The sequence below is a fragment of the Salvelinus alpinus genome, chromosome 17, assembly GCF_045679555.1.
Source record: "Salvelinus alpinus chromosome 17, SLU_Salpinus.1, whole genome shotgun sequence".
Lineage (NCBI taxonomy): Eukaryota > Metazoa > Chordata > Actinopteri > Salmoniformes > Salmonidae > Salvelinus > Salvelinus alpinus.
Genome location: NC_092102.1, coordinates 15115101 through 15142167, shown reverse-complemented (window position 1 = coordinate 15142167; position 27067 = coordinate 15115101). Strand labels below are relative to the sequence as shown.

At 41.0% G+C, this 27067-nt stretch overlaps 1 protein-coding gene across 4 annotated transcripts in view; it reads left to right on the top strand.

The window, feature by feature from the left end:
• Window positions 1–16487: 16487 nt before the first annotated feature.
• Window positions 16488–27067, top strand: part of LOC139542227 (low-density lipoprotein receptor-related protein 1-like) — a 134929-nt gene continuing 124349 nt past the window's right edge. For 2 of the 4 annotated variants that reach the window (XM_071347407.1, XM_071347406.1), the window contains exon 1: window positions 16488–17105. In XM_071347407.1, coding sequence (XP_071203508.1) covers window positions 17009–17105 — 97 coding nt within the window. In that variant the 5' untranslated portion in view covers window positions 16488–17008. The remainder of the gene's footprint in view (window positions 17106–27067) is intronic. The other 2 variants (XM_071347410.1, XM_071347409.1) reach the window with 1 other exon arrangement.

The window sequence follows — 27067 nt, the reverse complement described above, 5'->3', positions numbered from 1 at the left end:
CTATGTAAAGAATAGGGTTCCATTTGGGAGGCAAGCCTGGGACTTCAGCAGAACTCTCCTCATCACAAGTAACGGGAAACAAGTACTCAGGAAAGGAGCCGAGCTGCAATGACTGAGGTCGTGGTGAATAAAAATGCTTAGGACACAAATTCCTCAATTTGTGAAAAGCACACAAAGACTGATTCCCCAGATATGCTTTTCAGTCTTTGGGAAAAACTCTGTTGTGTTGTGCAATGGTGTACTTTTTACATTCATCCCTCGATATACCATTTTCGCCCAAAACACGGATCATTCCATTCAGCCTTGTACCAACAGGTTGTTTTCCTTTCCTTTAAAAAAAAGAAGATTACAGGTAATCTAAGAATTCTGTGAAAGCGGGTGTGAGAGAGAGAGAGAGTGCCGTCAAGGAGGGGTTGAGGGTGGAAGCGAGGGAAGGAAGGGGGGGAGTGTAATAGAAAGGAGGTAGGGGGATGCCAGTGTAGGGTGGAGGGAAGGGAAAGGTGAAAGAGTGTAGGGGGGAGGTAAAGGTGAATGAGTTTCGGGGGAAGGGAGACATGGGAGAGAAGGGCAGAGGGGGAGGGGTGTAGTGGGAGGGGGAAGGGCGGGGGAAGGGAGAAGTCTACATTCCTGAGGTCAGCTTTGCCAGCTAAGTAATTACCTATCTGTGATAACATGCAGATACTCCCTTTACAAGGCTAGATACCCTGGAAGGTACCAGACACACACAAACACACCCTTAACTAGGCTATAGCTACAGTACCTGAAAGGCAGCCTAGGGGAAGCAGCTCAGGAGATTACATATACTGAACAAAAATAGAAATGCAACATGTAAAGTGTAGGTTCCATGTCTCATGAGCTGAAATAAAATATCCCAGAAATGTTCAATACGCACAATAATTACATTTCTCTCAAATGTCCACAAATTTGTTAATATCCCTATTAGTGAGCATTTCTCCTCTACTAAAATAATCCATCCGCCTGACAGTTGTGGCATATCAAGAAGCTGATTAAACAGCATGATCATTACACAGGTGCACCTTGTACTGGGGATAATAAAAGGTCACTCAAAACAATAGAACACTATGAAACATCTGGGAAACCAGGCCTGCTATTCATAGCTGACTTTGAAAAGGCTTTTGATAAAGTACGACTGGAGTTTATATATAAATGCCTGGAATATTTCAATTTTGGAAAATCTCTTATACAATGGATTAAAGTTATGTATGGTAACCCTACGTGTAAAATAGTAAATAATGGCTACTTCTTAGAAAGGAGTAAAACAAGGTTGTCCACTATCGGCATATCTCTTTATTATGGCCATATAAGTGTTAGCTATTAATAATGAGACTCAACAACAATATCAAGGGGCTTGAAATCCAGGGCTTAAAAGCAAAGGTGTCATTGGACGCTATTGATTCCTGCTTTCTTTTAAATCCACAATTCTGAGCACACCATAACCTCATAGAGGATCTAGATAATTTTTCTAACCTCTCTGGATTACAGCCAAATTAAAATTCTATATTATATATTGGATCACTAAAAAAGACTACTTTTACATAACTGTGTAATTTGCCAATAAAATGGTCTGATGGTGAAGTGGACATACTCAGTGTTCATATCCCGAAAGAATGAAAGGTTCTCACTACAATAGTCTTTTATAGAAAGTTAGCAAAAATAGATAAAATCTTGCTACCATGGAAAGGAAAATACCTGTCTATTTGTGGAAAAATCAACCCTTACCTATTTGCTTATGGTCCTACCTACACCTAACTAATTGTTTTTTAAATGATATGAGCAAAATATATTCCATTTAATTTGGAATGGCAAGCCAGACAAAATTAAAATGGCCTATTTATATAAGTGATATGAATTTGGAGGGCAGATAGTATTAAAAATTAAAGCATTATGACTCTCACTAAAGTCTTAAGTCATACAAAATCTGAACTTAAATCTGAACTGGTTCTCAAACAGATTAGTAAGAATGGCTCACCCCGTGTTCAGAATGGCCTTTTTAACTTTATTAAGATTACAAACTCTCTCGTTCGGTTATTTGTAAATTAAATAACCTCCAAAATATCGCTATTTTCAAAATAAGCCATTGAAAGTTAGTTGCAATTTCAGTTTAATACACCAGAAAAGACAGAAGAAATATTACAACAAATATTATGGTTAAACACAAATATACTAATTGACAAAAAAATATATATTTAAAAAAAATACACAACACAAATACACAATGAAACGTTGTTCCCCCTGCTGCTATTGGACCAGATCTCTCTTGAAAAAAGAGATGTTATCTCAATGAGAAAAACCTGTATAAATAAAGGTAACTAAACATTTTTTTTTTTAAACAACCAACTAATCGCAGCATTACCGAAAAAATGGAAGAGCCAAGAGGAAGAGGGAGAAAGTAAGAAACTTGTCTGTCGGCCATGCATTGAAGACGAAAATTGGTTAAAGAAAATTGTGATAAATAAAAAAGAATACCAGTTTCGTTTAAGGACCAAAAAATGGACACCTGTGCCATACAGATTGCTAAAGAGTTGGGAAGAGATTTTTGATGAAAAGTGCATTTGGAAAGTATTGAGACCCCTTCCTTTTTTCAACATTTTGTTACCTTACAGCCTTATTCTAAAATGTATTCAATTAATTTTGTTCCTCATAAATCTACACACAACACCCGATATTGACAAAGCGAAAACAGGTTTTTAGAAATGTTTGCAAATGTATATAAAAAAATTAAAAAAAATACCTTATTTACATAAGTACTCAGACCCTTTGCTATGAGACTTGAAATTGAGCTCAGGTGCATTCTGTTTCCATTGATCATCCTTGAGATGTTTCAACAACTTGATTGGAGTCCACCTGTGGTAAATATAATTGATTGGACACTGATTGGGCACACACCTGTCTATATAAGGTCCCACAGTTGACAGTGCACAGTTGACAGTGCATGTCAGAGAAAAAACCAAGCCATGCGTTCAAAGGAATTGTCCGTAGAGCTCCGAGACAGGATTGTGTTGAGACACAAGGGTACCAAAAAAATGTTTGCTGCATTGAAGGTCCCCAAGAACACAGTGTCCTCAATTATTCTTAAATGGAAGAAGTTTGGAATCACCAAGACTCTTCCTAGAGCTGGCTCCCGGCCAAACTGAGCAATCGGGGAGAAGGGCCTTGGTCAGGGAGGTAATCAAGAACCCGATGGTCACTCTGACAGAGCTCCAGAGTTCCTCTGTGGAGATTGGAGAACCTTCCAGAAGGCAACCAGCACTGCATCACTCCACCAATCAGGCCTTTATGGTAGAGTGACCAGACGGAAGCCACTCCTCAGTAAAAAGCACATGACAGCCCGCTTGGAGTTTGCCAAAAAGGAACCTAAAGGATTCTCAGTCAATGAGAAACAAGATGCTCTGATTTGATGAAACCAAGATTGAACTGTTCTGCCTGAACGCCAAGCGTCACGTCTGGAGGAAACCTGGCACCATCCCCACGGTGAAGCATGGTGGTGGCAGCATCATCCTGTGGGGATGTTTTTCAGCGGCAGGGAAAGGGAGACTAGTCAGGATCAAAGGAAAGATTAATAGAGAAAGTACAGAGAGATCCTTGATAAAAAACCTGCTCCAGAGTGCTCAGGACCTCAGACTGGGGCGAAGGTTCACCTTCAAACAGGACAACGACCCTAAGCACACAGCCAAGACAACACAGGAGTGCCTTCGGGTCAAGTCTCTGAATGTCCTTGAGTGGCCCAGCCAGAGCCCGGACTTGAACCCGATCAAACATCTCTGGAGAGACCTGAAAATAGCTGTGCAGCGACGCTCCCCATCAAACCTGTCAGAGCTTGAAAGGATCTGCAGTGAAGAATCTGAGAAACTCCCCAAATACATGTGTTCCAAGCTTGTAGCGCCATACCCAAGAAGACTCAATGCTGTAATCGCTTCCAAAGGTGCTTCAAGAAAGTACTGAGTAAAGCGTCTGAATACTTATGTAAATGTGCTATTTAAGGTTTTTATTTTTAATAAATGTACAAAAATGTCTAAAAACCTGTTTTTGCTTTGTCATTATAGGATATTGTGCGTAGATTGATGAGGGGGAAAAATACTATTTAATCAATTTTAGAATAAGGCTGTAACGTAACATAATGTGGAAAAAGTCAAGGGGTCTGAATACTTTCCGAATGCACTATATATGGGGCATACAACCATCCCAGTTCTGCAGACTTTGCTGCGAAGAGACATAATCATTATATCAGTTGTTTTGGTACTGTCCATATGTAGCTTGTTTTTGGTCACAGGTTTAGGGAATGCTGAAGAATTGCAACATTTACCTGGAGTTAACTCTGCAAGTAGCACTGCTGAATGATATGAAAAGTCATAATCAACCAATCAATAGTATAATTATCCTCTTAGCAAAATTGTTTTTATTTCATTTACAATCTGTAGAAACTATGAGAATAGAAAGGTTCAGAACTTTTGTGAAACATCACAGCACAGTTGAAATGTATATGGCAAATAGAAATCAAAACTGGATGATGTTCAGAGATAGATGGGAGGGTTTGAGGGTAGCTGAATGATGGGACTAAAAATAAACAAACGAAAACTAATATAAAATATAATGTGGCCATAAAAAGTTAACAGTATGTATAAGCTGGAAGTAGAAGCCTAAGTGTTGTTGTCCAATAGTTTACTCCAATTAGGGGAGGGGTGGTAGGGTTAGGGGAAAATGACAAAGGAAAAATATATATATATATACACTACCGGTCAAAAGTTTTAGAACACCTACTCATTCAAGGGTTTTTCTTTATTTAATTTTTTTATTTTACATTGTAGAATAATATTGAAGACATCAAAACTATGAAATAACTTATATGGAATCATGTAGTAACCAAAAAAGTGTTAAACAAATCAAAATATATTTTATATTTGAGATTCTTCAAATAGCCACCCTTTGCATTTATGACATCTTTGTACACTCTTGGCATTCTCTTAACCAGCTTCACCTGGAATGCTTTTCCAACAGCCTTGAAGGAGTTCCCTCAAATGCTGAGCACTTGTTGGCTGCTTTCCTTCACTCTGCGGTCCAACTCATCCCAAGCCATCTCAACTTGGTTGAGGTCGGGGGATTGTGAAGGCCAGGTCATCTGATGCAGCACTCCATCACTCTCCTTATTGGTAAAATAGCCCTTACACAACCTGGAGGTGTGTTGGGTCATTGTCCTGTTGAAAAACAAATGATTGTCCCACTAAGCCCAAACCAGATAGGATGGCGTATCACTGCAGAATGCTGTGGTAGCCATGCTGGTTAAGTGTTCTAAATAAATAACAGACATTGTCACCAGAAAAGCACCCCCACACCATAACACCTCCTCCTCCATGCTTTACGGTGGGAAATACACATGCGGAGATCATCCGTTCAACAACACCGCGTCTCTCAAAGACACGGCGGTTGGAACCAAAAATCTCCAATTTGGACTCCAGACAAAAGGACACATTTCCACCGGTCTAATGTCCATTGCTCGTGTTTCTTGGTCCAAACAAGTCTCTTCTTATTATTGGTGTACTTTAGTAGTGGTTTCTTTGCAGCTATTTGAACATGAAGGCCTGATTCACAGTCTCCTCTGAACAGTTGATGTTGAGATGTGTCTGTTACATGAACTCTGCGAAGCATTTATTTGGGCTGCAATTTCTAAGGCTGGTAAGTCTAATGAACTTATCCTCTGCAGCTGAGGTAACTCTGGGTCTTCCATTTCTGTGGCGGTCCTCATGAGAGCCAGTTTCATCATAGCACTTGATGGTTTTTGTGACTGCACTTGAAGAAACTTTCAAAGTTCTTGAAATGTTCTGTATTGACTGACCTTCCTGTCTTAAAGTAATGATGGACTGTCGTTTCTCTTTGCTTATTTGAGATTTACCAAATAGGGCTATCTTCTGTATACCCCCCTACCTTGTCACAACATAACTGATTGGCTCAAACACATTAAGAAGGAAAGAAATTCCCCATATTGGCCAAAAGCCAGTAAAAATGCAAAGCGCCAAATTCAAATAAATTACTATAAAAATCTAACTTTCATGAAATCACACATGAAAGATACCAAATTAAAGCTACACTTGTTGTGACTCCAGCCAATGTGTCAGAATTCAAATAGGCTTTACGACGAAAGCACACCAAACGATTATGTTAGGTCAGAGCCAAGTCACAGAAGAACACAGCTATTTTTCCAGCCAAAGAGAGGAGTAACAAAAAGCAGAAATAGAGATAAAATGAATCACTAACCTTTGATGATCTTCATCAGATGACACTCATAGAACTTCATGTTACACAATACATGTATGTTTTGTTCGGTAAAGTTCATATTTATATCCAAAAATCTGAGTTTAGGCGGGACGCTACTGTCTCACTTGGCCAAAAGCCAGAGAAAATGCAGAGCGCCAAATTCAAATAAATTACTATAAAAATACAATTTTCATTAAATCACACATGAAAGATACCAAATTAAAGCTACACTGGTTGTGAATCCAGCCAACATGTCAGAATTCAAATAGGCTTTTCGGCGAAAGCAAACGATGCTATTATCTGAGGATAGCAACAGAGTAAACAAAGAGAAAGAAGCATATTTCAACCCTGCAGGCGCAACACAAAACACAGAAATAAAAATATAATTCATGCCTTACCTTTGACGAGCTTCTGTTGTTGGCACTCCAATATGTCCCATACCTTTTGTTCGATTAATTCCGTCGATATATATCCAAAATGTCCATTTATTTGGCTCGTTTGATCCAGAAAAACACCGGTTCCAACTTGTGAAACATGACTACAAAATATCTCAAAAGTTACCTGTAAACTTTGCCATAACATTTCAAACTACTTTTGTAATACAACTTTAGGTATTTTTTAACGTAAATAATCGATAAAATTGAAGACGGGATGATCTGTGTTCAATACAGGATTAAAACAAACTGTAGCTAGCTTTCTGGTCACGCGCCTCTAACTAACAGTACACTTCCAGTGACCCTCGTTCAAGATGACCGTACTTCTTCATTACACAAAGGAAAAAACCTCAACCAATTTCTAAAGACTGTTGACATCCAGTGGAAGCGGTAGGAACTGCAAGAAGGTAAATTGGAAATCTGTATTCCCAATGAAATCCCATTGAAAAGAGTGTGACCTCAACAACAACAAAAAAACTGAATGGTTTGTCCTCTGGGTTTCGCCTGCTAAATAAGTTCTGTTATACTCACAGACATGATTCAAACAGTTTTAGAAACTTCAGAGTGTTTTCTATCCATACTAATAATATGCATATCTTATCTTCTGGGGATGAGTAGCTGGCAGTTGAATTTGGGTATGCTTTTCATCCAAACGTGAAAATGCTGCCCCCTATCCTAGAGAAGTTAATTGAAATGCATTCCAGGTGATTACCTCATGAAGCTGGTTGAGAGAATGCCGAGAGTGTGCAAAGCTGTCATCATGTCAAAGGGTGGCTACTTTAAAGAATCTCAAAAATAAAATATATTTTGATGTGTATAACACTTTTTGGGTTACTACATGATTCCATATGTGTTATTTCATTAATATGATGGCTTCACTATTATTATACAATATAGAAAATAGTAAAAATAAAGAAAAACCCTTGAATGAGTAGGTGTTCTAAAACTTTTGACCGTAGTGTATATATATAAATCAAATGAATAATATATATATATATACACTGTATTTATAAAAAATATGTATATGGTGGATTGGAAATGTGCAGACAATTACATTGATAGAAGCCACAATCTATTTGCAATATTAAAGCTGATCCTCCCCCTAAAAATATGATTATAAAAAAACATGTTTGATAATGTTTGTGTGTGCATGTGTGTGTATATGAGTGTAACTGTCACGCCCTGATCTGTTTCAACTGTCCTTGTGCTTGTCTCCACCCCCCTCCAGGTGTCGCCCATCTTCCCCATTATCCCCTGGGTACTTATACCTGTGTTCTCTGTTTGTCTGTTGCCAGTTCGTCCTGTTCGTCAAGTCAACCAGCATTTTGTCTCAGCTCCTGCTATCCCCCAGTCTCTCTTTTTCTCGCTCTCCTGGTTTTGACCTTTCCCTGTCCTGACTCTGAGCCCGCCTGTTTGACCACTCTGTCTGACCTGATCTGACCTGACCCTGAGCCTGCCTGCCGTCCTGTGCCTTTGTCACTACTCTGGATTATCGACCCCTGCCTGCCTTGACCTGTCGTTTGCCTGCCCCTGTTGCTGTAATAAACATTGTTACTTCAACACAGTCTGCATTTGGGTCTTACCTGAAACGTGATAGTAACAGCTAGGCTACACGGAGGGGATTACTTGGTAGTTTGGTTCATCAGGCTGACCCCTAGTCTAAGCTTGAAGTTATTTAGGGGACTGATGATGTTTTGGCAATATGAAGATAAGAATTACAAAGAATGGAACCTCCGTATCTGCTAGAGAATTGACTATGTGAGGTGGAGAGGGTGAAGGATTTCGCAGTGTCTTGTGTTGTATGCATGGATTTAGGAATGAACTTGGCAGAATCCATTGAAGGGTTTAGGTAGGCTGTCTGGGAGGTATGTATATTTGTAGATGAAGGTGCATAATTGGAGTATATTAACATTGTAGATAGACAATATAATGAATATCTTAAACAGATGGGCAGATGGAGCCAAGTAGTTAGAGGAGGTGGCTAGTCTTGCAAATTTATTTTGTGTGATGAGTAATGTATAGAGATTGGAACCATATGTACTAGCTCAGATAATATTGCAATAAATGAGATATGGGTTAATTAAGCTGTAGTATAGTGTTAGGAAGCAAGCCTGATGAACCAAACCACTAATCTATCTGATAATACCAATGGACTTCAGACAGAAGTACACACTCACACGGACTCTCACAAAATCGCTTGAGAAGTCATTCTTCTTAAAGACAGGCTTATTGAACAGGCACACATACTGTAACTGTCTCCAATTCATTCAAGGTCAAGGCTTTGTGTACAGGCATGCACATGTTCTTGTATGTTTCCTTGCAAACATACTGTAGATGGAGCACAGCGTACTAGCGGAAGCTGGACATGCGTGACAGAGAACATAATTTATTTTATGCAACAACAATCCCTCTTATTCCAAGGCTGAGGGCCGATGCAGTTGGGTAATGTTGACACAGCTCCAGTAGTGGGACACTATTCAGCTGCTGGTATAATGTTTTTTTTCCACCATTGCGAATGTGTGGACACATCTCAATCGCTGTGTGACACCAACCTCCATCAATCCCATACTGTCAGCATATGGGTCCATGGATTCACATTTCATTTAGATGGCAAGTTAGCTTATCTTAGTTCACCTCCTTAGCTCTCGAAGACAGGTTTTTCCACCTGTGTTGTCTCTCATCTGTTCAGTTATCCCATATATCAGCAGGTAGACCTACTTGTCTTGTCATTTCACCTGGGCTGGGTTGTGTAGGGGTTGTCGGAGGGTTCTCTGTCTGTGATACTGAGGGAAGCAGGTTCTTTCTGTCTGGGAAAATGCCCCTCCTCACCTCCTCCTCCGCTACTTTTCCCTCTTTACTCCCCCAATAGACTCCCTCCCTCCCCCCTTCACTCCTTCCCCCTGGCCTAGTCTCCCCCTCTACTCCTTCTCTTCCCTTCCACCCCTAGACTCTCTCCTCTCATGCCCTCCCCTGTCTCCTCTCCTTGGCTGGGTCAGTTAAGCAGGGGGATTGACTGTGCGCTGCTGCAGATGTGCAGTCTGGAAAGAGGCCAGATTGCCTTGCCTGGGAGAACATGTGGTCAGGCACTGTTTACCTTGGCACTCTCTCAAACTGTCTCCCACACATGCTGTGTCCATGCCAGCTTCACCATGCCAGCACTGACTTCTAGGGGGATTATCAGGTTGAACTGTGAAAAATGATCATTGTTGATTATTTGTATTAACAGAACAAATTAAGACTAAATAAGATTATAAAAGGAATTCAAGTATATGCTAAACTAAATATAAAAGCCAGTCAGATATGTTGCTTTGTAGTGAGGTTGATTCACTTCAGCTTCCCAAGCTTGTTTATTCTCAGCTAAGGGCCGAGGAGTGATTGTCTGGACATTCTGCTGGGGTCTAGGGATACCCAGACACTGTTTTTCACAGATTCTCCACATACCTCACATTCTGCCATTCTGTGCTTCTGTCTCTTAACAAACATCTATGGCAGGGGTTGGCAACAGGTGGCCCGGGGGCCAAAACCGACCCTCAAGTGTTTTATTTTGGCCCCCCAAAATAAATGAAAATCATTTAAAAAATCACCATGAATTCAATTTAGGAAACCAAGTATTTAATTTAGGAAACCAAGTATTTAATTTAGGAAACCAAGTATTCCCACAAATAAAAATAGACAAATGTGATCGTGTCTCAATGTAATCAAAGTATGGAACCACCCAACCATCTGCTCCGACAAAAATCCTTCTGTGGCTGAATCTGGTTGCCTACCAATCAATGCGTTGGAACACTTCTGCACCAAACACACCCTGCAGCCTTTGTTAGTGAGAGTAAGCTCAAACGTCACGAATGAAAGCTGCAGCCGTTACTTCTATAAAATGTTCATCCCACTTTTAAAATGAATCTCTATGTTATTAGTATATTATTACAATGATTAAATGGCTATTGTGCTCTTAGATTAAATAACACAAGTAAACATATTAAAGACCCCTAAATATGTGTTGATAATCATTTGTCATCAATAATAATTTATCCTACATATCTTTATGTTTGATATCCATTGAAAATCTATACTATAGTGAGCGTTGGTTCCATTTACACCATGTGAAGTGTTCAGCGCCCTCTGCAGGTCTGGAAGGGTTACTAGAGAAGTAGAGTTTCTGCAGTCTATATGATGTCGGTGTTTTCACGCTAAAATCAACTGACCATAAAATCTCTATCTAAAATCCATCAGAAGGCATATCATCACTATATAATTAACTTTTTTTGTGCCTAGAACTTTTTTGAGATAGTTTGCTGATATTGTAGTTTGATTATGGCAACAAACCAGGTCAACTCCTGTACGCAGAAGTCATGAGTAGAGGCATGCAAAATATGTGTTTGTGATCTGATGGTCTGCCCCTTGTCTGCCTCACTGGGTTTAACGTACAGCACATGTATTCTTAACTGCCCTAGCTATCACTGGTAAGGTAAATACAGTACTGTTATAGTCTCAATATGACAGACTTAGTAAGTCTGGTAAGGGATACAGTGAACTCAGACATAGAGATTCCCTCCAAATCCCTCCCCTCCATTTTGTAAAAAGTTGCTTACTTCTTATAACAGTAGGAGCCTAACCCAGCCTTATATTGTCTCCTTTTCAAATGACTCCCTATTCCCTACATAGTGCACTACTTTTGACAAAATGAGTACACTATATAGGGAATAGGGTGCCATTTGGGACATAGATATTCTCTCAGAGGGGGGATCTAGACAGGATCTCTGTTTGGATTCTGACTTCCCCTCTCGCTCCAGGCCTTGGAAACCAGGCCAAATCCCTCTATGTTTTCTAAGTCCATGATAATGGATTATGAATGGCCCGAACTTTGCTACATGCACATGTCTTGACACACCGTCTGTCTACGTGCTTTCGATTCGAATCCACTGCCTTCCTAAAATTTCGAAGGCTGTTTTGAGTGACTGGGATAGTCATACTCACTACACAGTATACTGTGTAGGAAGTTGGAGCAGTTATCATTTTATTTTCAACACGGTCACTCAGATTGTTAGAGTATCAGTCTTCAAAGTAGACTGAGAGAGAGCCTGGAAGAGAAAGACTGAAAGCGAGAGATAGAGTTCAGTAATGACTACAGGCACAGTATAGTGGGCCCCACTAAACTCAGCAATCTTGTTCTGTTATGGCTAGTTATCTTAGCCAGCTTCAGATCTCTTACTCTCTCTCTGAAGGGGACATAGACAGTCTCATTGGCTCACTACACCAGATAGAAACCAACTTCCTGTATTGCCTCAAGCCTTGTCTGCTCCCCAACTGGCGTCCTCTTCCCTGTGTAGTGCACTGCTTTTGACCAGGGCCCATAGGGAGTGCACTATACAGAGAATGGATTGCCATTTTAAATAAAAGTCTATTGGTCTCATACATAGTTCAGCCAATGTTTTAGCGGGTGCAGCTAAATGCTTGCGTTATTAGCTCCTAACAGTGTAGCCAAAATGTAATTAAAACTCGTTTTTCAGCCACTCCACAAATTTATTTTTGGCAAGTCGGTTAGGACATCTACTTTGTGCATGACACAAGTAATTTTTCCCAAAATTGTTTACAGACAGATTATTTCACTTATATTTCACTGTATCACAATTCCAGTGGGTCAGGCGTTTACATACACTAAGTTGACTGTGCCTTTAAAAAGCTTGGAAAATTACAGAAAATTATGTCATGGCTTTAGACCTCCACAAGTCTGGTTCATCCATGGGAGCAATTTTCAAACGCCTGAAGGTACCACGTTCATCTGTACAAACAATAGTACGCAAGTATAAACACCATGGGACCACGCAGCCGTCATACCGCTCCAGAAGGAGACACGTTCTGTCTCCTAGAGATGAACGTACTTCGGTGCGAAAAGTGCAAATCAATCCCAGAACAGCAGCAAAGGACCTTGTGAAGATGCTGGAGGAAACAGGTACAAAAGTATCTATATCCACAGTAAAACGAGTCCTATATCGACATAACCTGAAAGGCAAGGAAGAAGCCACTGCTCCAAAACCACCATAAAAAAGCCAGACTACGGTTTGCAACTGCACATGTGGACAAAGATCGTACTTTTTGGAGAAATGTCCTCTGGTCTGATGAAACAAAAAATAGAACTGTTTGGCCATAATGACCATCGTTATGTTTGGAAGAAAAAGGGGGAGGCTTGCAAGCCGAAGAACACCATCCCAACCGTGAAGCGTGGGGGTGGCAGCATCATGTTGTGGGGGTGCTTTGCTGCAGGAGGGACTGGTGCACTTCACAAAATGGATGGCATCATGAGGAGGAAAATGTTGTGGATATATAGAAGCAACATCTCAAGACATCAGTTAAAGCTTGGTCGCAAATGTGTCTTCCAAATGGACAATGACCCCAAACACACTTCCAAAGTTGTGACAAAATGGCTTAAGGACAACAAAGTCAAAGTAGTGGAGTGGCCATCACTGTCACGATCGTCGTAACTTTGAATAGAGGACCAAGGCGCAGCGTGATAGAAAGACATCTTCTTTTATTATGAAGACGAACAAAACAACAAACAGACGACGTGAAGCTATTCAAACAAAATAGTGCTGACACTAAACATAGACAATTACCCACAATAGCCTAATGCCTATGGCTGCCTTAAATATGGCTCCCAATCAGAGACAATGAAAGACAGCTGTCTCTGATTGAGAACCATTCAGGCAACCATAGACTTACCTAGACACCTACACTAAACACAACCCCATAACCTCTACAAAACCCCCTATACAATACAACCACCCAAGACGAGACAAATACACACAAACATCCCCCCTGTCACACCCTGACCTAACCAAAATATTACAGAAAACAAAGAATACTAAGGCCAGGGCGTGACAATCACAAAGCCCTGACCTCAATCCTATAGACAATTTGTGGGCAGAACTGAAAAAGCGTGTGTACGAGCAAGGAGGCCTACAAAACTGACTCAGTTACACCAGCTCTGTCTGGAGGAATGGGCCAAAATTCACCCAACTTTTTGTGGGAAGGTTGTGGAAGGCTACCTGAAACGTTTGACCTAAGTTAAACAATTTAAAGGCAATGGTACCAAATACTAATTGAGTGTATGCAAACTTCTGCCCCACTGGGAATGTGATGAAAGAAATGAAAGCTGAAATAAATCATTCTCTCTACTATTATTCTGACAGTTCACATTCTTAAAATAAAGTGGTGATTCTAACTGACCTAAGACAGAGAATTTTTACTTGGATTAAATGTCAGGAATTGTGAAAAAATTAGTTTAAATGTATTTGGCTAAGGTGTAATGTAAACTTCCGACTTCAACTGTATACACCAAAATATACACTATATATACAAAAGTATGTGGACACCCTTCAAATTAGTGGCTTTGTCTATTTCAGTCACACCCGTTGCTGACAGGTGTATAGAATCGAGTTCACGGCCATGCAATCTCCATAGACAAACATTGGCAGTAGAAAGGCCCGTACTGAAGAGCTCAGTGACTTTCAACGTGTCACCGTCATAGGATGCCACCTTTCCAACAAGTCAGTTCGTCAAATTTCTGCCCTGCTAGAGCTGCAAATCAATCAACTTACAGTCAACTGTAAGTGCTGTTATTGTGAAGTGGAAATGTCTATGAGCAACAACTGCTCAGCCACAAAGTGGTAGGCCACACAAGTTCACGGAACGGGACTGCCGAGTGCTGATGCGTGCAAAAATCATCTGTCCTCGGTTGCAACACTCACTACCGAGTTCCAAACTGCCTCTGGAAGCAACGTCAGCACAATAACTGTTTTTCGGGAGCTTCATGAAATGGGTTTCCATGGCTGAGCAGCCGCACACGAGCCTCCATAGGTTGTAGAAGCGTTGCTGCGCTTTCTTCCCCACGGTGTTGGTATGGTGGGACCATTTCAGGTCCTCAGTGATGGGCACACTAAGGACCTTGAAGCATTTGGTACACATCCTTGGAAACCAGAATACAACTCTGCTGCTTTGGGAAGAAAATGTAGATATTTTTTTATAAAGCACTGTGAAGTCAGCTGACATTCAATGATGGATGATCCATATATCAGAAATGATTTGATCATGATGTCAGATGTTATGTCTGAGTCCAGAGTACATTTTCAAAGAGTGCTGTAGTTTTGGTTATGTTTCATTAACTTTGGTGCTTTTGTCTGAAGTCAGTGCAAATGTTTGGGTGTTTTATCGCCTGATTTATAGGCTCTTTTATGCATATTCATTGCATGGCTTAAAGTTATTGTTCAGCACGTTACACTGTTGAGATGATCAGATGGTGCTCACACTAAATGATCTGCTATGTCCTTCATCTACCACCAGAGGGGGTTCTCTCCTGAGAAATGCACTTGGAGTGGGTCCGAGTCAGAAATGTTCTCTTGAGTTGGATGTCATAGAATAGAAAATTCAACAAACTGTTTAGAAAATAGCACATCCTTCCACTCTCCAACCCTGGCCGGGATGAATCTCATCTTTCAGTATGGCAACATAGTAGCCTACGGTTACGATTCTGGAGAGTTCTACTGTGCACAATTATCAATACTGAAGATTGTGTATAACATAACCTTTAGAGCAGCTGTGTGTCAGTGGTGGGAAAAAGTAAATGACTCAAGTAAAAATGGAAGATCAGCAGCAGTAGGGATGACATGTTAAATTGATAGGTGTGTGTATTAGACCATATTGCTGTCTTGCCTGAGCATTCGAAATGTAACGAGTACTTTTGGGTGTCAGGGAAAATGTATGGAGTAAAAGTACATACACTGAACAAAAATATAAGCGCAACATGTAAAGTGTTGGTCCCATGTTTCAAGAGCTGAAATAAAAGATCCCAGAAATGTTCCATCTGCACAAATTTGTTTACATCCCTGTTAGTCAGCATTTCTCCTTTGCCAAGATAATCCATCCACCTGACAGGTGTGGCATATCTAGAAGCTGATTAAAAAGCATGATCATTACACTGGGGACAATAAAAGGACACTCTAAAATGTGCAGTTTTGTCACACAACACAATGCAACAGATGTCCCAAATTTGAGGGAGCGTGCAATTGGCATGCTGATTGCAGAAATGTCCACCAGACCTGTTGCCGACGCCAATGCCTACTTCTGTCTGTAATAAAGCCCTTTTATGGGGAAAAACTCATTCTCTGGCTCCCCAGGCCCACCCACGGCTGTGCCCCTGCCAGGTCATGTGAAATCCATAGATTAGGGCCTAATGGATTTATTTCAAATGACTGATTTCCTGATATGAACTGTAACTGCGTTTATATTGTTGTTTCGTATATTTTATTTAGGAATATAGAGTAAAAGTTGCGAAAAATATCAATAGTAAAGTACAAATACCCCCAAAAACTACTTAAGTAGCCTAGTACTTCAAAGTATTTCTAGTTAGTTACTTCACACGTGCACAAACGTCATGGGAACACTTTTACAATGTTGCAAGACCCAGGTGGCCCCATTCTTCATTTTGTATTTTATATGTGTTAAAATATTTCTGACCTGTTACTTTAATGATAGATACATTTGAGAGTGTCCACTTGTTTGCAAGTTTAGGCCTATTATTATTTTTATGTCTATCAAATTGAAACTGCCAGAGCACAACTAATCTTGCGCCAACATGGCTGGTGTCGGGGCGCCAGCTTCATGCTTTGAAAAGTGTTGAAATTAGGGAGAAAACGTTCGTGCAGAGGGAGCTTGCTTCGTAGTTTTCGCGATTTCCAAATGAATTTAATTGGTGATGTCATCTGGTTCTAGAGGGCTGTGTGTGTTGGTGCTTCAGAGTCACCATCCAGTCAACGTGTTGTAACCACCAGCAACAGAGGCAGTGGAGCTCCCAAATAAAAAGGCGCATTTAGTTTTTGGTTCATGGCATGGGATATTTTCAACAATGCTGCAGTGACGGAGATCTGAGGAGCTTGAGAACTAGTTGGACGTTTCTAGAGGAATGTTGAAGCCACATTGTGTTCACAATAGATTTTCCTTTGAAAAATCGTGTGTGGGTTTATATGGATTATGCATGCTGAAAATGTATGTTTAAGAAATATACATGACTGTGCATGAGCACAACCCTTAGCTTCAGTAGGCTGTAGCAAGCCTTTTTTTCCCTGTTTCTGCAGTTTTATCCATACCGCTGACTGTGAAGCTACCTTTGCTATTCGTAGTACGTGGTTGCAGGGCGTAAAGAGAACGGACAATCGCACCGGACCGTTCCGGGGTTCGGATGAGGTGTTTGAATAGATTCTTTGATTTTAGAATTCTATCGAACTTTCTATCCATTATTGTCTACAGTAGTAATGCCATCGGGCATTGCAAATGTGTTAGCAATGAGGTTGTTCTTCGTGGGATTTCTACTCAGTTTGGAGATCCTGTCTCCTACAGGAGCTATTGATGGTAAGTGACATTCTAGTGTTCTAGCCTATGGCTTTGTGAAACTGCATGTCCACTTAGCAATATAGGGCCTATACAGTGTAGGCCTATTCACCACACAGTAGCTAGCCTATTTGCCTTCATAACACCAATAGGCTTCAGACTCGATGTGATCGATATGAGCAATAGGCTTTTCCTTCTAGCTAAGCTAATAATCCTAGAAGGTGCCATGTTTGTGACAATTGGCAATTGCTCATTTCATAACCACCTGCTGTAGCCTAGCATACATGCTTCCTTTAGGGTGTTGTTGACATGACAAAAACAATTGTCGTCAACAGATGTTGAGTTTCATATGGCTTTGTTGGCTTTAATCAACGGGGATTCAAAGCGGTGCATGGCTACGTTGACTTCAGTGTTGTGCTGCTACTCTGTTTTACTCCCATTCCCAGATGTAGCCCCACGAATGTTTCACGATTAATATGCCCTTTGTTCTTGTTCTGTTGTTGTCATGCTCATGAAGAAGGTGGTCGTTCAATGTTGTAAGGTCATTCAGCAGGTAGAAAAAGGCTATGGTATCACAGCACATCAGTGAAAGGCCTGCTTCCCCCCAGTTCTAGGTAGGCTAGACCGACACAGCAGCACACTACTTTGATTCGATAAGTAGGCTACACGGACCCGATCAACATGCCTATGCTTTTCACCGATTTCTCCGCTGTAGAATCCCCCAACATTTGTATCATTTGCAGGTTCTAAACGGTAGCCTTCTATGTGTGCATCGTTTATGGTTCAGAATCTATGGCTGTAGGTCTGGCTGCAACCTGCTCTCAGAGCATTTCGTATTATTCTCTACATAAACCCGATACACACATTTATTAAGATATGTATTCATTTGTGGATCATCCATTTCGTGTGATGTTACGAATTGCAATTTGTATTGTATATTATGAATGTGGAATTCATACAATGTTACATTTGCAAAACCTACAATATTTTACGAATTCTCAAAACTTAAATGTTACGATTTCCAATTTGTTGTGATTAATCTAACATTAGCTAGTTAGATAAAGTTAGCTGGGTTAAGGTTAGGAGTTAGGTTAACATTAGGGGAAGGGTTAGCTAAGTAGTTGCAAAGTAGCTAAAAAGTAGTAAGTAGTTGAAAGGTTGTCCGTGAAGAGATTCGAACACACAACCGTTATACACCCACGATCCACCCCAACCAACCACCTTCCTTTCGTTTTTGCCTAAATATCTTTTCACAATTGAGTTCCAAATAGCTCTAAGGTCGCCCCAGTGCTGCCCTCAAGGCATGTTCCGTCTCCTCGTTAATTTACATAGAAGTAGCCCATTTCATTGTAGCAGACAATTTATATTTGAGGCTTTACTGAGTTGGACAAACTTCTCTTCAACGAGAGCCCAAGCACTTCCCCAGATCAAGTATGCAGACATTTGCACAGTCTTGCAGAAACTTTTCCCCCTGGCACATTTTCTGTCTGGCACTCGCATTGCTTTCATTGTTGTTTCGCTTACAAACTAACTTTCTTTGGACATGTGTGCATTCCTATCAAAGTAAGTGCCTTTATTTTCTGTTCTTATGACAAAATGAGATGAACGGATGGTTCACTCATCTTTCTTGTAAATTTCCGGAAGTGAATGAAGGGAAGGGAATGATGGTAGGTGACACAATCCCTTTAACATGCATACTACAAACAGACCAAACTCATCTTGTCTCCTTATCTTTGGTTGACACGAAAAAACAAACATGGCAGCGCGCACCAACTACCCATCGTCGGAATACTTCAGATTTTTAGAAAGTGTTTTACAAAATTATTTCGATCAATGTGGAGCTCACACGTGATGTGATGAATAGTAATTAGTATTAGCTAATTCATATTATAGTTTGTCAGCCGAGAGTTAGCTAAATATGACCGCTTGTGTTTTGTCAATATTTCCTCAGTTAGAGCGTGGACTAATATAGCCCACATTTTCCGGTTTGGATGATTGTGCTATGCTGTCGCTACTTCTGTGAATGTCTGAACATTGCATCTAAAAAATAAACTGCTCACATTCAGGACATAACATTGTAAGATCTGTGTTTGTGCAAAATATTTCTGTGAAAAAGGTGTGGCCAGCTCAACCGCTGACTGTTTCATCAATGGAAACTGGACGTTCTAATAAGCTTTCTAATCACCCCGGTTTGAGCGTACGCTGTAGGGACCACTGTCGAATAAACACACCTGTGTGTTGGTATGTGTCAAAGGGTTAAGTTAACTTCTATCTTATGTAACCGTACCAAACGTAACATCATACACATTTCAGTGTCCCAGATTTACTTTTACTATGTTACGTCTACTCTGAGACCAGGCTGTTGTAAACTAAGGATTTTTGCAGTGACCAGGCTACACCTTAGAAGGTATAGTTCAAACAGAATCATTTTGTTGAATTATACGTTTTCATGTTTGTTTTGAGCTGCATGCAGTAAAAACAACTGTGTTGTGTTTTTTCAGTTGTAATCTTTATAGCTAGGTAGGCTGTTGTCGTGACTTGTCCCGACATGCAGCGAATATTAGAATGTCTTGTGGGGGGGTGGAACTACATGAATCACAACAGATACTAACATTGATGACAGTCAGGTAGCTTATAGAGAACTGAATTAAATAATGTTGCAATCTATTGCCATCCTAAAATCCTCATGTGCTTTTCAGGGCTGCATTTGACTCTTCACTAGTTTGAGAATAATGACTGGCTACAGTGCATCCTTGCAACAATGATTCTGTCTGGTGCAGCACTGTGGCCATGCACTTGCAGAGCTAGAACATTGCAATATTGTAGCCAATGATTTGTAACATCTGGCAATGTCTTGGCAATACAAAGTGTCAAGTAGACCATAATTTGTAGTGTCACTGGCATGGTTAACTTGAATTAAATGGAATGAACCCACTAAGCACGGACTGCTTAGTGTCTTTTTTTCTTTTTCTTAATGTCTTTTTTTGGTCCTGTCTGGGCTGGCCATCTTTTTTTGGTGTGGTTTGGACCAGCCTAGATTTCAATGTCAACGGACGTTGATTTTTGGTCTGGACTGGAATAGGGATATGCATGGTTATGAATATCTGAACGGATGTTAGTATTCGTATACAAACTTTTCAATGTAGTTTTTTTTACATGCGCCCCATAAAAATGCCAGTAGCCGACCGGTAACCTTCACATTTGTAGCATGTTGATTGCCAATCAAACCGGCAAAGTGGATCAATGTGGACTGAGAGTTCAGTAATGCAATGGAAGATGGGGGGGGAGGAAATTATGTAATTAAAAGCTAGCGAAATGAGAAGTGACAACAGGCAACCAACAGGTAGACTTTTTTGTTTTACATCCACATGGTCAAAAGTATGTGGACGCCCGTTCAAATGAGTGGATTTGGCTATTTCAGCCACACCCGTTGCTGACAGGTGTATAAAATCGAGCACACAGCCATGCAATCTCCATAGACAAACATTGGCAGAATGGCACATACTGAAGAGCTCAGTGACTTTCAACGTGGCACCGTCATAGGATGCCACCTTTCCAACAAGCCAGCCAACAAATTTCTGCCCTGCTAGAGCTGCCCTGGTCAACTGTAAGTGCTGTCATTGTGAAGTGGTAACGTCTAGGAGCCACAACGGCTCTGCGGCGAAGTAGGTAGACACACAAGCTGACTGAACGGGACCGTCGAGTGCTGAAATGTTCCATACGCACAAAATGTGTTTTAAATCCCTGTTAGTGATTGTCTCCTTTGCCAAGGTAATCCATCCACCTGACAGGTGTGGCATATCAAGATGCTGATTAAATAGCATGATCCTTACACAGGTGCACCTTGTGCTGGGGACAATAAAATGACATTCTAAAATGTGCAGTTTTGTCACACAACACAATGCCACAGATATCTCAAGTGTTGAGGGAGTGTGCAATTGGCATGCTGACTGCAGGAATGTCCACCAGAGCTGTTGCCAGAGAATTTAGTTAATTTCTCTACCATAAGCCGCCTCCAACGTTTTTTTTTGAGAATTAGGCAGTCGTCCAACTGGCTTCACAACCGCAGACCACGTGTATGGTGACGTGTGGGCGAGCGGTTTTCTGATGTCAACGTTGTGAACAGAGTGCCCCATGGTGGGGTTATGGGCAGGCATAAGCTACAGCCAATGAACACAATTGCAGTTGGCAATTTGAATGCACAGAGATACCGTGACGAGATCCTGAGGCCCATTGTTGTGCCATTCGTCCGCCGCCATGACCTCGTGTCAGCGTGATAATGCATGGCCCCATGTCTCAATCTGTACCCATATTCCTGGAAGTTGAAAATGTCCCAGTACAATGGCCTGCATACTCGCCAGACATGTCACCCATTGAGCATGTTTGGGATGCTCTGGATCAACGTGTACGACAGCGTGTTCCAGTTCCCGTCAATATCCAGCAACTTCGCTCAGCCATTGAAGAGGAGTGGGACAACATTACACAGGCCTAATCAACAGCCTGATCAACTCTGTGCAGGAGATGTGTGGAGCTGCATGAGGCAAATGGTGGTCATGCCAGATACTGACTAGTTTTCTGATACACGCTCCTACCTTTAAAAAAAAGTTATCTATGACCAACAGCTGCATATCTGCATTCCCAGTCATGTGAAATCCATAGATTAGTGCCTAATTGTTGCATTTTGCGTTTTATATTTTTGTTCCGTGTGTATATATATGGATAAATGCTTACTTCATTGTGAATGTATGTGCTGTTGAAATTTGGCCATAGGATCAATTACCAAAAAGGACTTCTGTAAATAATGTTTTTTCAACTTTCATTCAGAACTGAAAATTAACGTAACTTCAGCGTCTCAAATACTTTAATTGTTATTTTAAACCTCATGTCAGTCAATATTGCAGTACTGCGCCAGCACAACGAGAGTTATACAATGCACTTTTACTAGTCAACCCACTAAACACCTTTGCAAAAATACCCCAAATTCTTTTCAGTGACATGCATAAATAATGTGTTGGGTTTCCATGGTATTCCAAGGCATTGAAGGTCCCAGCTGATTTTAATAACAGTTGGCCTACATCTGCTCATTTTGTTTGTGAAATGAAGGATTGTAGTAGGTTCCCATTCATTTTTAAACTCCATATTGTTAAAGGTCCAATGCAGCCATTTTTATCTCTTTTCCAAATCATTCCTGGGTAGCAATTTTAAGTACCTTACTGTGGTTCCTTTAATTAAAATGGTAAAAGGAGAAAAAAAAATAGCTTCTTAGCAAAGAGCAATTTCTAAAGACAGTCTGTGAGTGGTTGGATTGGGGAGGGGGAAACTAGCTGGTATTGGCAAAGATGTTTTGGCACTCTATTTGTCTATTTAACTAATTTACCACCTGGAGATGACACCAGGCAGGCCAAAACGCCATCCCACCAAAACAGGCTGAAATTTCAGTTGGCCTTTTCAAACAGCTCTTACACTAAGGGCATTATCATTTTTACAAGTACTATTCCAACCTTATAATGTGGACATGTATAACACAGGGAAATCATGTTTATCACTGCACTGGGCTTTTAAGATGTACTCCATAGCAGAAGGTAACAATTATGCTTTACTGACAATTCACAAAGCATATAATAACATGCGTAACTTGTATGTACGAAAAAGAATGAACATTTAAAATGGGCAAAAATAGCATTTCTGAAGCAAGAATTTTGCTAGGACTGTCTGCGTGTGGTCTGAGTGGGTAGGGTAAAGCTGAAATCTGTTATTGGCAGAGAGGTTTGGAACTCACTTTATTGGTCAATTAACCAATTTACTGCATGGTGACGTCACCATGGAAAGATTAAACTCCCGCCCATGCAAAACTGCTGATTAGAAGGTCCTGTGTAGATAGTGTTTTCAACCAGCAAATATCAGGAAATGACACTGATCAAATTATTTCACACTTTTACAGTGTTACAATGTTGTACAATATAAAATACAGGAACTGAATTTTGACTGCACCGGACCTTTTAAAGAATGAACATTCCAGACACGGTTCAGCCCAGATCTAGCAATAAGGGGCTCCTTATTATTTTTTTACATGTCCTGGGATAAGAACCATTTTTGAGATTGTTAAAAAACCCCGTGTGAGTGAGTATAGGTCTACTCTCCCGGGCCTTAGCCTCCCACCTCCAAGCTCTGGGAAACATCTGGACAGAGTGAGACCATTAATCCACAGTGTATGTGACTATGGGGGAAGGAACTGACTCCTCACTCACACAGAGGATAAAAACAAAACAAACGTTACCAGCAGGAATCAAACCAGCTGAAGTATTGACCCTTCTCCCCATGACGTCTGAGTAACATTTGTTTCCTTTGTTTCCCAACCTTTCTGACTCGATCACCAGTGATGGCAAATATTGGGAAACATTGGACAGAGCAGTACAGAATCAGATTTTTTTTATTTTTAAATACATACTTTACCTGCAGAAATCAATCCCCCTTGACGTCTGGGCAACACTATGTACAGTATGACCAGTGGGCCGTACAGGAACCTGATCTCGTGCTGCTAGCACAAAGAACCATGTCACAGATGTCCAGATGCAAGACCAGGGTAGGGAAGGGATAAGTGAGCGTGTGTTTGAGTGGATGCTGCTATGTTAGAGGCCAGGGAAGAGGAGGGAGGGGATGAGTGTGTGTGATTGAGAGAGTGATGCTGCTATGCTAGAGGGCAGGGGTCAGCCACTTGAGCTGAAACACGTGGATTCATCAGCATCACCACTGGGCTCCGCTGGCTGTCCGCAGCATGATTTAGGGGTTGAGGAGGGGATTGGACAGGCGAAGTTCAGAGGGCAAGGCCATCCCCTGGTCTGTTCTGTTCCAGGACTGTCCTTTCCTAGCTAGATAGTTTATTTATCCTTAGCTGCACATTTTAAACGGCTATCTGGATCATATATCAGCTTTGTTGATCTTTGAGTCATGATCCTCTAAAAGATACCAAACCAGAAACGTGGGGTGACCTGGTGATCACATGCATGTGAATGCTGTAAAATTAGCAAATGCAATACCTTTACAATGCATTAACTCAAATGTAAGTAACAGTTTAGATGGTGTGTAGTGTAATGTTCTCACCAGCAAGGTTCTGGATTATTTCACCACCACTCTGCTTAGAAGTGATTTAATAACACAGAGCAACTGACCCTCAAATGACTCATGTTACAGGAATAGATACACATGATGCCTCTGCCTCCTACAAATATAGGTTCAGGATCATTTTAACCTCACTCGATGAACTGCATGACTCGTGACTAAGTGTACAAAACATTAGGAACACCTTCCTGATATTGAATTATACCCTCTTTTGCCCTCAGAACAGCCTCAATTCGTCGGGGCATGGACTCTACAAGGTGTCGAAAGCGTTCCCCGGGGATGCTGGCCCATGTTGACACAATAATGCTTCCCACAGTTGTGTCAAGTTGGCTGGATGTCCTTTGGGTGGTGGACCATTCTTGCTACACAAGGGAAACGGTTGAATGTGAAAAACCCAGCAGCATTGCAGTTCTTGACACACTCAAACCGGTGTGACTGGCACCTACTATCAAACCCTGTTCAAAGGCACTTAAATCCTTTGTCTTGTCCATTCACCCGCTGAATGGCACACACATAATACATGTCTCAATTGTCTCAAGGCTAAAAAAAATCCATCTTTAAACGGACTCATTCCCTTCATCTACACTGATTTTGAAGTGGATTTAACAAGGCATATCAATAAGGGATCATAGCTTTCACCTGGATTCACCTGGTCAGTCAGTCATGGAAATGTTTTGTACACTCAGTGAATGTTACCATTAGAGATACTGTGCATGTAAGTCAGTGGAGGCTCCTTTGTAGATAAAACTATACTAAATATATTCACAATTTTTTGATTAAAACAGACTGTTTAGCAATGAAGGTCTACAGAAATCTCAGCAGCACTCTGTAGGGTAGCACCATGGTGTAGCCGGAGGACAGCTAGCTTCCGTTTTCCCCTGGGTACGTTGACGTCAATACAAAACCTAGGAGGGTCATGGTTCTCACCCCCCTTCCATAGACTTACACATGAATTATGACAACTTCCCGGAGGATGTCCTCCAACCTATCAGAGCTCTTGCAGCATGAACTGACATGTTGTCCACCCAATCAAAAGATCAGAGAATTAACCTAGTTCTGAAATCATAAGCTACAGCCAGCTAGCACCGCAGTGTATGAAATGTGGTGAGTAATACATACATTTCTTCCAAAATGAAGAAGCAAGAGATTTTAATTTAATTTTTTACTTTCAGTTCCACTTACTTAGCTAGCAAATGCAACTAACTAGTTTAGCCTACTCTGCTCAAACAGAGCGATGATATGTTAGCTAGCTGGTTATGACTATCCAACACAATACTGGAACTCTTCCAAGTCAAGGTAAGCTTTTGGTTTTACAAATGTATTGCCTCTGGGGCTCGCCGGTGTAAGTGCGAAACTGCTTACTGACCATACACTGCAATGCTACTGCATGATTGTACCGTGTTTACTAATGTGTTAGTTCTATTAGCTATGTTGACTATGAAGTTACTTTAGCTAATATGGTGACAATGATGTAGGCTGTGTGTAGCGGTTATATGGTTTGGCTTGTAGTTATTATTAGTTTCTTTTGCCTGGTCACACAGCTGATGTGTTGTCCATTTGAATTCCACAAGTGAGGGGAAAAGGTGAGAGGAGGGGAGAGCATAGATGTGAGAAGGAATACGACGTGGCTGCTATGAAAGTAAGCTGTGTTTACGCGTGATCAGCGGTGTATTCATTCCGCCAATTCTGTTGATGGAAGCAAACTTAACGAAACGGGGATAAACATACCTGAATTTATTCAATAGAAACTCTTGTTTACAACTGTTGGACTAATGATTACATCCTAGTCAAGAGTCTGCAAAGCGGTATTGAATGTGTCTGTCTGTCACCTCAAATTTTTCTCTCAACCTGTGTGCACCTACATTGTAAACTATAATTCATAGGCTAGGTTGTAGCAACCTCATGGTGGTTATAGGCAAAATGTGAGTATCATGTAGTAGCCTAAACCTATCGATGTTACATTGAACTGGGCGAATGGAATATGAATGACAGTCATCCAACATGCTCTAATAGAAATAAGGCCATGCTCATTTAAAAAAAAAAAAAAAATTCCTCCCTCATCAAAAACTGCACCGACCGCCACGGATGTATGTTACCATTAGAGATAATGTGCACATGTTACCTCCTACATATCTAGCCTGCCACAAATCTACCAGTCTTGCTTCCAAGTACATTTCTATGCCCCTATGATACTGAGCAGACTTACATGACCACAACAAAGGTACGGCTGAGCTGAACTGTGGAGATGGGTCAGGAGGTGGAGTGTGAATTCCAGAGGAGCCTAGACTCTGTTTACCTGACCCCTTTTTAAAGGGACATTTCCACTTTTTAACGTCCTATTATCTCCAGGATCATACTAGTGTCTAGTAAAAAAATATAAGAAAGGGTTCTAAGAAAATGACCCCCTATGATCATCAGGGGTCATTTTTCTTTTGGACCTTTTTCTGTGGGTCTGGAGGGGAAGAGAGGGTGAATTCCAGAACCTGTGGCCTGGTTCTAAACCCTAATATGCTGACCACACCGGTTGTGTTGCGTGCGCGAGCGTTGCAAAACAAGTGGGCATGGTGTAACACTCAGAACCTCCACTGGAAACATCTGCCAGGAACATTCTAGAACATCCTTTGTCCTCCACACATTCAGCAGATCATAGATTATACATTACTCTCTTTAGACTTTCTACCTTAGCCTCGGTGCTAGTCTGTTTCTACCCTCTTCCTAACTCTTTATGGAATTGTCATGTTTGGTGTGATAATGACTACAATGGAGTTGGCAAGATCACAAACATCTGGGACCAGGCTCTCTACCTGGCTAGCCTGTTACATGTGAATGGCCATTGATTGGGATGCTGCCTGGCCTAACACAGC